The sequence below is a fragment of the Cottoperca gobio genome, chromosome 13, assembly GCF_900634415.1.
Source record: "Cottoperca gobio chromosome 13, fCotGob3.1, whole genome shotgun sequence".
Classification (NCBI taxonomy): domain Eukaryota; kingdom Metazoa; phylum Chordata; class Actinopteri; order Perciformes; family Bovichtidae; genus Cottoperca; species Cottoperca gobio.
The window spans coordinates 20,539,378-20,550,520 of NC_041367.1; the positions used below are offsets into that span (position 1 = coordinate 20,539,378).

The 11,143-nt window shown below is 43.1% G+C and overlaps 1 protein-coding gene across 10 annotated transcripts in view; it reads left to right on the forward strand.

Moving 5' to 3' along the window:
* The window catches only part of pak4 (p21 protein (Cdc42/Rac)-activated kinase 4), a 30,940-nt gene extending 19,797 nt beyond the window's left edge, over positions 1 to 11,143 (forward strand). For 9 of the 10 annotated variants that reach the window (XM_029445814.1, XM_029445811.1, XM_029445810.1 and 6 more), the window contains 10 exons: positions 682 to 918; positions 1,378 to 1,589; positions 1,731 to 1,941; positions 2,108 to 2,326; positions 2,957 to 3,415; positions 3,809 to 3,942; positions 4,668 to 4,794; positions 8,623 to 8,748; positions 8,830 to 8,964; positions 10,194 to 11,143. In XM_029445814.1, the coding sequence (XP_029301674.1) occupies positions 718 to 918; positions 1,378 to 1,589; positions 1,731 to 1,941; positions 2,108 to 2,326; positions 2,957 to 3,415; positions 3,809 to 3,942; positions 4,668 to 4,794; positions 8,623 to 8,748; positions 8,830 to 8,964; positions 10,194 to 10,349 (1,980 nt within the window). In that variant the 5' untranslated portion in view covers positions 682 to 717 and the 3' untranslated portion in view covers positions 10,350 to 11,143. Of the gene's footprint in view, positions 1 to 681; positions 919 to 1,377; positions 1,590 to 1,730; positions 1,942 to 2,107; positions 2,327 to 2,956; positions 3,416 to 3,808; positions 3,943 to 4,667; positions 4,795 to 5,129; positions 5,181 to 8,622; positions 8,749 to 8,829; positions 8,965 to 10,193 lie in introns of those variants that run through there. The other variant, XM_029445817.1, reaches the window with a different exon arrangement.

Genomic DNA, 11,143 nt, shown 5'->3' on the forward strand with positions numbered 1-11,143 from the left:
ACTGTAGACAGTGTATTGTGTACATGCAAAAACTAGTAAGTACTGTACTTGACGTAGCACAGTGAAGGTCGCAGTGTGATTGAGACGGCGAGAAAAGCAGCAAGTGACGACGAGGAAATAGCTCATTGAGGATGCTGCTCTGATGTTGTCCCCCATCAGGCCGGTTGAGTTCTTAGTTGTTCTTATTAGGAAATGCTGGAGCCGGAGCAGTTGTCCTGTCATTAGTAATGGGAGACCAGCAGTGAGCCTATTGTTGAGGCTGCTGGTGACCTTTAACTAAAGGTCACAGCTGGTTTAATGCCAGTACGCTGCTTAATGCTTAATGGGCTAAAATAAGCAAGTTGGGTGGTAATTTATTTTCCCAACTACACACAAACACAAAGCACAAATCTTTTTTTTATCACAGTGATGTGAGGACTTGATTTTCTTTCCTATCATTGATATTTATTGGAAACTATACCAAGCCTGCTTTAAATTCTATATGCTGATTGATATGTTTCAAGTACTCTTTCGACCAGGTGTAATTTCATGTGTAATTGAGTGTTTTCTGAGATAACTGTCTATGCCTGTGTGCATGCATGTGTGGTATGTTCTACATATGCCACTTGGAAGTTTTACATTTGCATTTTGTCCTCAGTCTTTCCTGCTAACTCTCCTCCCTTTCCTCCTTCCTCCATTCAGGTCTGATGCTAGGCTGCAGCTACCACAGACACCATCATGTTCACCAAAAAGAAGAAGTCTCGTATCCAGATCTCCGCTCCATCCAACTTTGAGCATCGCGTACATACAGACTTTGACGAGCAGGAGCAGAAGTTTGTTGGTTTGCCGCGGCAATGGCAGTCGCTCATCGAAGACACAGCCAAAAGGCCCAAGCCCTTTATCGACGTCACGGTCATCACTACTGTAGAGCCAAGCAAGGTGGGATGATGTTTGTGAATTTTAGCTGATCCATAAATCTCCCTTTTGACTGAATTCTAATTTAAGATTCTGATTGAAACGTTTGCATCTTTACCACAGCATCGTAACTGCAGTGCTTTGCTCTTCAAAAGCTAAACTTTGTTAAAACAGTAATGTTGGGTAATGTAAATCAAATCGATTTGATTTGAAGTTGAGTCTTTCTTACTTGAGCACTAATTAACTTGGTGACACTAATTGAAAGTTTTAGCTGTACGGTTTTGTAGAAATGATGTAATTCTTTAACTAAATTGACATTGAATAGATGCTTTGACTAAAGACAAAAACTATATTTTAAGTACCCAACCGATCACAATCACATTTTTACAACCTGATTGGTACGACGAGCTTTGTATGTCAGGGCCTCTCATCCTGTTCACTATCCACTACAGTCCACTTTCTTTCTTTTATCAAAATCTCTAGACAATTGTTCGTGGCAGCAAGCTTGGAGTGGATGGCTCTCTGACATGGCTGTTGGATGAGTTTGACACCATGTCTGTGACACGCTCCAACTCCCTGCGAAGAGGCAGCCCTCCTATCCAGCCTCGCAAGGACTCTAGCTCTTCAGGAGGAGGATGGCAGGAGAACGGAGATCCTCACCACAGACACTACTCTCACTCAGACAGACAAGACAGGTACGGATTTAAACGACAGCATGTTAGCATCATCATCTTTATGATGGACACAGGAACAAAGCAGATGTGTTGTCAATACAAGCCAATGAGCCTTTACACCACAAGTATCTGTACTGATTGTTGCATCTCTCTGGCCCTCAGAGACCGACCCAGAGCAGACCACCACCAGAGTGGAGTAGACTCCCGCCAGGGTCAGCGTGCACTCCGTCCTCCTCAGTGGGATGAAGGAGTCCAGGGTCGGCCCCAGCAGCAGCCCCGGGGCCAAGAGCCCAGCAGGGCCCACAGGGACAGACCAGGCTCCGGCCCTCCTCCTCCGCCTCACAGAGACAGAGAGCATCGGGACCGGGACCAGGTAGGGACTAAATATGAACCCAGCCCCTCACCTTCACATGTATTAATGATAAGATTCATTACATGCTGTTCATAGGACTCACATGGCGCTCTTTCGTTTTCCTTTGTTTTCTTTCATACATCCCAATAATTCCTCCATCTCTCACCCAAACCCTGCCTCTCTTTAGGTGGATCAGCACAATGACCACAGGCCAAAGTCCAGCTACATGGTGCGGGATGGCAGCCCTCAGGCTCCCAGGGACAAGAGGCCTCTCTCTGGACCCAACATCCGCACCCCAAACCTGCCAGTAACAGAGGGGGTTCTGAAGACTGCCCAACAGACAACACGGCCGTTTAACACCTACCCGAGGGCAGATAGTGAGGGCGGACGCAGCCCCACAGGACAGGTAGGAACGGTAGCATAAACAGAGAGACAGACAGGCTGTTGCCAGGCAGGAGGAGAGACAGCCCTGAGGGAAGGTGCACAATGAGCCACCAGCTGATGGATGATAGCTCTTATCACATTGCTTTGTTCTTCAGGTCAGATTCTGTCTTGTGAAAGCAGTTGGTGATGCTTGAGTTATTTTATAAGAACAACTTTGTGCAAAAGTGCTTTACAGAATTATGTAATGAAAACAAATTTAAACTTTTCAGACGATTCAGGTTACGATACACTTAAAGGTCCAGGCTTGAATACCGGTTTGATTTTTGTTTTGCTTATATTTTTGATGTTCAGTCAAATCAAATCAAAGATGTCCCAGTACCATTTGTACTGACATTCATATCTGTTAATTTCACCCATAAACAGTTTTCCAATGGATTTTCCTGGCAAAATTATTACGTTACAATATATATATTGAAATAAAATGACATATTCTGTGATAGAGAATTACATCCATATTGCGCCCCCCACCACATAAATGTGGTATAATATTTTTAAAGACACAAGTTATTAATACATAATGCATCTCGAAACCTAAAAAGATAGTTTTCTCTCGACCTGTGTTCTGTTTGTGATGACGTTCTCTTTCTTACAGCCGGTTCGACACCATGAATCCTCCCCTCAAAACGGCCCCTCAAGCGGCTCCACCCGAAGTTCCTCCAGCTCCAAGCCCCCTGTAAGCCACCCACACCCTCATCACACTTCCCACCCCAGCCTGACCCCTGAGGCCACCCAGCACCCACACACCCCTCACCCCAACGTTCCAGCCCCGCGGCCGCCTGTGCCCTCTGTGCCTCCAGCGTCAGGTGCTCCGCCCCAGGGCCGCTCACCGCAGAGGGAGCCCCAGAGGGTTTCCCATGAGCAGTTCAGAGCGGCGCTACAAATGGTGGTGGATCCTGGCGATCCGCGCACCTACCTGGACCACTACATTAAGATAGGGGAGGGGTCCACCGGGATCGTGTGTATCGCCACAGTGAAGACCACCGGGAAGCTGGTCGCAGTGAAGAAAATGGATCTGAGGAAACAACAGCGCAGAGAACTCCTCTTTAACGAGGTAAACATTTATGATCTTGTGAAAGCTGTGATTCAACTCAATGTTCAAACACCAGATGTGATAATAAAATGCTTCACCTGATGCTTTGAGGTCTTTCACTGCACGTACATTTGCATCAATACCGACGAATGTTAGAATCCCCTCTCGATGTAAGGCAGTATAGTACAACCATCTCACGATGACCTTAGTGCTGAAGCCTGTCATTAACACAGTTGGTGTAAAACAACTAGGCAGATGGCCGGTCTGTATTTTTCTTCCTCCCTTTTAAAGCAGAAGAGAACATTGGCCGTCTTTCTTCTTCGGTCTCTCTCTCTACCTGCAAGGCCACTCTTTTGAGTCCATGTAATGTAATTATACCCTATCCGTGTCCATCTGTTTCCGTGGTAACTGCAGGTGGTGATCATGCGGGACTATCACCATGAAAATGTGGTGGAGATGTACAACAGCTACCTGGTGGGAGACGAGCTCTGGGTGGTCATGGAGTTCCTGGAGGGAGGAGCTCTCACTGACATTGTGACACACACAAGGTGGGAAAAATAATATAGAATTGTATGTGTGTCATTTATGTAGAGACTCGTGACTTAATATCTTTATAAATGTGATTTAATCCTTTTTATTTTATGATTATTACTGCCTCTCCATTAATCCCCCCATGATCCCTAAAACTGTTCTTCCACAAGGGGGCAGTGTTGTGTAATGTGTTCCACAGTAGTAACATGAGCAATACTACAGTGTAGAAAAACTTACAAGGAAAAGTCCTGCATTCAAACTCTTACTTAAGCAAAAGTATTAGTATCAAAATGTAATTAAAGTACCAAAAGTAAAAGCACTTATTATGCAGAAAGGCCCATTTCAGATTCATAAAATATATTATATTATCAGATATAATAATTGTTGCAGCTGGTAAAGGTGAAGCAATAATAAATCATTTATTTATTTATCATTTGTATTAATAATCTGAATCTGTTAAGTAACTAAAGTTGTCAAATAAACATAGTGAAGGAGAAAATTAACTGTACTTAAGTGCAGTACTTGAGTGAGTATACTTAGTTACATACCACCATGGCATTTTATATTTATTTATACAACATGTGTGTCTGTTTTTAGGAAACAGACACACAGTTCAACGGTTGGCTTCTGGTCTTGGTGCAACATATCACCAACATGGCTTCAGAAATAATCTCACCTGACTGAAGACTAAACCAGAGAAACAACCATGCAACTGTCTTAATCTCTGGTGTTTCCTTCGCAGGATGAATGAGGAGCAGATCGCCACGGTGTGTCTGTCTGTCCTGAAGGCGTTGTCTGTCCTCCACACACAGGGTGTGATCCACAGAGACATCAAGAGTGACTCCATCCTCCTCACTCATGATGGCCGTGTATGTACCACATACTTCACTCTGCTTTCTTTCACTCCAGATAAAACCGCTGCATCTTAGTTACTTTTAGGAGAGAAGAGGACTTTATAAAAGGCATTTAAGACCCATTAAAGTTGTCAAAAAGCTCAGAGGAGTGCAGAAAATGTGTTTGTGGGCTGACCAGTCAGAACAGAGAAGAGACGACTGTTCCTCGTGCGGTAGTTCACAGAAATAAAGTGAATAATGTAGATCACTTTTTTTTTATTTGTAGCAGCACACATCTGCGTTTTTATGCCAAACCACGACACTGTGGCTATCATGCTATCAGCTACACCTGTGCTTTTCCTGTCTCTCAGAATACACAAACAACACAGCACTGACTTCTCCCAGTTTTACAAGAACAAAAGGTTGGTTGTAAAAAGAAGCCAAACGCCTCAGTTGCCTTGTTTAAGCACAGCTGTAGACCTGGGGCTGATGCCGAATCACTTCCTGCTTGTTGAAAAGCAAATTTCTGCTTTCTATAGAAAATGAAACGAACATGGTTGCACAGCGAGACCAGGGGAAAAGGGAACTTAGCTTCTTGTGTGTCACAGTCAACATCAGTGGTGGAATGTAACTAAGTACATTTACTCAAAGTACATTAGAGGTACTTGTACTTACTTAAGTATTTACATTTCACGCAGCTTTATACTTAAATATACTTTTTACACCAATACATCTTTAGTTACTTTTCATTTTTTCATTTTGAATTTCGCTGATAAACTGAAGGATGAAATGTTTCTTTGTGTTGAGATTATTCTCCTACATCTTGATTTAAGTAAACTATTTAAACACCTCCTGGATCAGCTGTAAAATGCTTCGTCTCAGAGCTGAAAACGTTTTACTGAGAAACTCATGAACTTTTTAGAGACACATGGTTCTCACAGGACAGAGACGCTACAAACATGATGATTTTATAGAATATGATGCTTTGTGTAGATTAAACTACCAACAGGTTATAAAGGTGTTTAAATGAGAACAACGTTAAACATCTACAGCAGCAACATGCAACACACACATTAATGCAGCAGCAACATGCAACACACACATTAATGCAGCAGCAACATGCAACACACACATTAATGCAGCAGCAACATGCAACACACACATTAATGCAGCAGCAACATGCAACACACACATTAATGCAGCAGCAACATGCAACACACACATTAATGCAGCAGCAACATGCAACACACACATTAATGCAGCAGCAACATGCAACACACACACATTAATGCAGCAGTAACATGCAACACACACATTAATGCAGCAGCAACATACAACACACACATTAATGCAGCAGCAACATGCAACACACACATTAATGCAGCAGCAACATGCAACACACATTAATGCAGCAGCAACATGCAACACACACATTAATGCAGCAGCAACATGCAACACACACATTAATGCAGCAGTAACAAGCAACACACACATTAATGCAGCAGCAACAAGCAACACACACATTAATGCAGCAGCAACATGCAACACACACATTAATGCAGCAGCAACATGCAACACACACATTAATGCAGCAGCAACATGCAACACACACATTAATGCAGCAGCAACATGCAACACACACATTAATGCAGCAGCAACATGCAACACACACATTAATGCAGCAGCAACAAGCAACACACACATTAATGCAGCAGCAACATGCAACACACACATTAATGCAGCAGCAACATGCAACACACACATTAATGCAGCAGCAACATGCAACACACACATTAATGCAGCAGCAACATGCAACACACACATGCAGCAGCAACATGCAACACACACATGCAGCAGCAACATGCAACACACACATGCAGCAGCAACATGCAACACACACATGCAGCAGCAACATGCAACACACACATTAATGCAGCAGCAACATGCAACACACACATTAATGCAGCAGCAACATGCAACACACACATTAATGCAGCAGCAACATGCAACACACACATTAATGCAGCAGCAACATGCAACACACACATTAATGCAGCAGCAACATGCAACACACACATTAATGCAGCAGCAACATGCAACACACACATTAATGCAGCAGCAACATGCATGTAGTGTTTGTCGTGCACAAAAAAGTACACAAGACAGCAACTCAGTGTGTCAGATGTTGCTGAATGGATGTGTGGTTCTGCCGAGCTGAAGTTTCAACCTTACTTTTACCATTTCAACAAGGCCGATAAACTGAAACAAGTCTTCAGCTAAATGTGAGAGTGCTTTGGTGTGACTCAGGACTTTATTTGTTTGGTGAGAACAAAATGAGCCACTTGTTTTTGAGTCTCTTGCACCAACATACCCTATATGTGCAAGTCACAGATGTGATGCGAAGATGAGCGGACATATTAACCACAGCCTCTTTGATAACAGCTGATGAGAGTTTGTGGTCTGCACGTCTTTATGCGCTGTGGTGTGCAGCAGTGTGCATGGCCAGGCAGGCCTCTGCTGTGACACTCAAGTGCTTCTTCTGCATTGCTGTGCTCTGCGAGGCAGAACAAAGCACCTGCAGGGTCTGCTTCATTGTTGCTCGTACTCCTGCTAATGAGTTTCTCAGCGGACTCTCTGAGTCACTTTGCTCTATGATAAAGAGATCTCAGTGAAGCTGCATGGACCGAAATGATTAAATGTGATATATAATGATCTTTATTACGCTGCATGATATGGGAAGGTTTGTTGTATTTTTGTTTTGCATCATGCGTATTGACTTTCCCAATCAAAGGAAGTGTTTTCAGTTGTTGTTTATAACGCTGGCCGTCTCCTGTAACAGCATGTAACAGCATGTAACAGCATGTAACAGCATGTAACAGCATGTAACAGCATGTAACAGCATGTAACAGTGTGACCTGTGTCAACAAATACCAATGGAATGAAGGTATCATCCGTGTGCCATTTATCCGGGTTTAATTTCTTAAAACTTCACAGAGAATAATATAAAATGAGGTGTTTCTTTATGTGTTTTGTGCTTGTATAACTTTTGGATGTGCATTTATTTATAAACACTGAATGACAACATTTCAAACTTAAAGTGGTGGAAATTATTTTGTAATGTCATCCGAGAAGAAGACTTGAGCTCACGTTCACACGTCAAGGCTTCCTGCTGGCTGCTGTGAGGTTTTAGTTTTGGGTTTGGTTTGAGGTGCTGCCTGGCAGGGAAACGGACTCGTCCAAGCCTGTCGGCCCTGTGGACATTATGAAAGGCTGCTTCGGTCTAGATACTCAGTCATGCACAAACTTTCTCAGAAAGATGGGTGGATGGTAGCATGAGGAATGTCACCAATCACACATTTCATGAGCTGGACTCGTTGACTATTGAAGCAGAAACTGTGCCTCGGATCCCCAAATTGAATATTTATTTTGATGCTGCTGAAACGCAGAGAGAGAGGGATCCCTTCTCTGTTGTTCTATCTGAGGTTTCTTGCATTTATTTCTTAGTTAAAGGTTTTTTTTGGGAATCTTTTCCCTATCTGAACTAAAGGTCTAAGCACAGAGGGTGTCTATTCTGTTCAGATTATAAAGCTGCTGGAAGCTTTGTGATATTGGGCTATATGCATAAAATTGACTTGACTTTGTTTCTTAGTGGTGTAACCGCATCAGGAACAGCTTCTGACTGTGTTTGCATTACAATGTATAAATAAAGTGGATGCTGAGTTATTTCTCCAACCTAACATACACAAAGGTGATGCGGAAAAGTCTTTGTCAATAAGTTTTGTACTTTCTGTGAAAAATAATCTTTCATTGTTCATTCTGATTCTTCTTTTAACCATTACTTTGTCTGGCTTGTTCTGTCTCCAGGTGAAGCTGTCAGACTTTGGTTTCTGTGCCCAGGTGTCTAAGGAAGTGCAAAGAAGGAAGTCTCTGGTTGGGACACCATACTGGATGGCACCAGAGCTCATATCCCGACTGCCTTATGGACCAGAGGTAACACTCACACTTCCCTCAGAGTTTGCTGCTATTAGTGATATAAGCATCTGAACAAGTGTCGACTGTATGTCTGTCCAGGTGGATATCTGGTCTCTGGGTATTATGGTCATCGAGATGGTGGACGGTGAGCCGCCGTACTTCAACGAGCCGCCGCTCAAAGCCATGAAAATGATCCGAGACAACCTGCCTCCCAAACTGAAGAACCTGCACAAGGTACAATCACAACAGCTTGGCGTTGACAGATCACTTTGTGTGCAGCACCATTAGCAGATGTCATCATAACATAAGTCATCTGGATGTGTTCCTCTTTGGTTTTGTGATCACTTTAAGGTAAAACAACAAAATATGGTGCATAAGAAAGGATCATGGTTTTATAACATGAATGCTTTGTCTCTACAAGAGGAGGAGAAAAGACAACACGCCGGCTTTGATTTGAACCTGTATCAAGGGAGTGTTGAGTAATCTAAGACCTTTTTTAATAACTTGTTTATAGGCTTCTTTGAGCAACAGTGATGAAGGTTATCTCCACCCTGCCACAGATCCCAGCACTACTGCCACTATCTTCACTACTGATAGCATTCAAGTCACAAAGGCACAAAGATAGCTAAATAAAGCAGTGGTCAAGCAGAAATGTGTGGCATAATTGGGAATAACAGAGTTATTATAACACCAGTAACACTAGTTACTGGTGTAAATTGGCTCTCCAACCGTTGAGCATCTGAAAGGGAAGGTTGTTTGGGTGGATAGTGTGGGTTGATATGTCCTGAAACGCAGTATGGAGGAGAACCAAAAACTGAACAGAAACATGCAGCTTTGCTAAGTCAATTTAAAAAGACAGATCTCAGTTTCTGGCTAAATTAGATTATTCAATTATTTGTGTAGCTTTCAGCAATAGCCTGATTTCTTAAATGTAATTCTATTTCTTGGTGTAACCCAGATTGAGAGAAACGGTTAGCACAGCAAAATATCTGATTGATAAATGTGTTTTTGTGGCTAAGTGTGCATGTGTGCAGACATCATTACTCAAAGTGATTCAATCTAAATTCAAACTAGACCTGATGCAAAAATAAAGATTTGTAAGTTGGGATTGTGTTGGGAAACACAAGCGCATGCATACAGGAAGTAAAGTCTGTGTTTCTCTAAACTTCAGTCCAAATTCTCTGACTAGAAGAGAAAATGATTTCATCGTGTGCATCATCATGTGTCACTGTAGGGGAGATAACTTATCACTGATGAAGCTCATGGGAAACCGTATCCACAACTGCCCGGTTAGCTGAGCCCAAGCTACTGGTTACATGTGTACATGAGGATGATTCACAACGCGGTCACTTCCCCATTCTGTGCCAAAGAGAATTCAAATGTACTCATTTACAAAGCTACAGGCCAGTATCAATAACACCTGACTGACTCTGATGACTCTGGATATTGTCTCCCTCTCCCAGGTCTCCCCTCTGCTCAAAGGCTTCCTGGACAAGATGTTGGTGCGAGACCCGGCTCAGAGGGCTTCGGCCAGCGAGCTTCTCAAACACCCCTTCCTGACGAAGGCAGGTCCGCCGTCCTGCATCGTCCCTCTGATGAGACAGAACAGGATGAGATGAGACTTGTGACACTAACACCTCCAGACTCTGGAGGGAAGCGTGTGCAGGTTCAGATGGAACAGAATACTCCTGCACACAGAGAGGTGGTCCTCAGAGGTCAGAGGTCATGGATGAGAGATCTGTGCTTCAGGCGAAACTCTCAGAAAGAGCTGTGAGCTGCGAAGTGTAAACTGGGTGTGCAGGAGTATTCTTTTTTTCTTATGTGAATCACTGAACTGTGGGGAGTGTATTCCCTTAAAAAGAGGCAATATGGCCGTTTGTGTGTGTGTGTGTGCGTTTGTGTGTGTGTGCGTTTGTGTTTGTGTGTGTGTGTGTGTGTAAACATGTTGGCAACACTGTTAATGACAGTGTTTCATGACTCGTACATGAGTGCCACAACTTGCCTGTTGAGTGATTTTAGCCAATTTCATTTAAACATTTTGTTTTAATTGAAGACCTGGAAAGATTGTGGCTGTTTTTATTTTTCCATTTGGACCTTACCTGGATTTTAAGTGTGAAGGTGGGGTTTTGCACACCAATCGGATGCTTTGAAGGAGCCGTGAGCCTATTTGCTGATTTTAGGGACTGGCTGAGCGACATTTTAATCTCACTGTTTGGCGGTCTGGAAGCTGAATCTTCTCACTACAAAGACTTCTCCCGCGGACAGACCAGACTTGGACACTATCCTCATCACACCCAGAACTTACTACTGAGGGAGGAAATCTTTTGACTCAGAAATGAGTCAAGCAGACTTTATTTTGTAGCCATATAAATACTAGCTTCCTGTAAACAAACATACACTAAGTCCAAAGGTT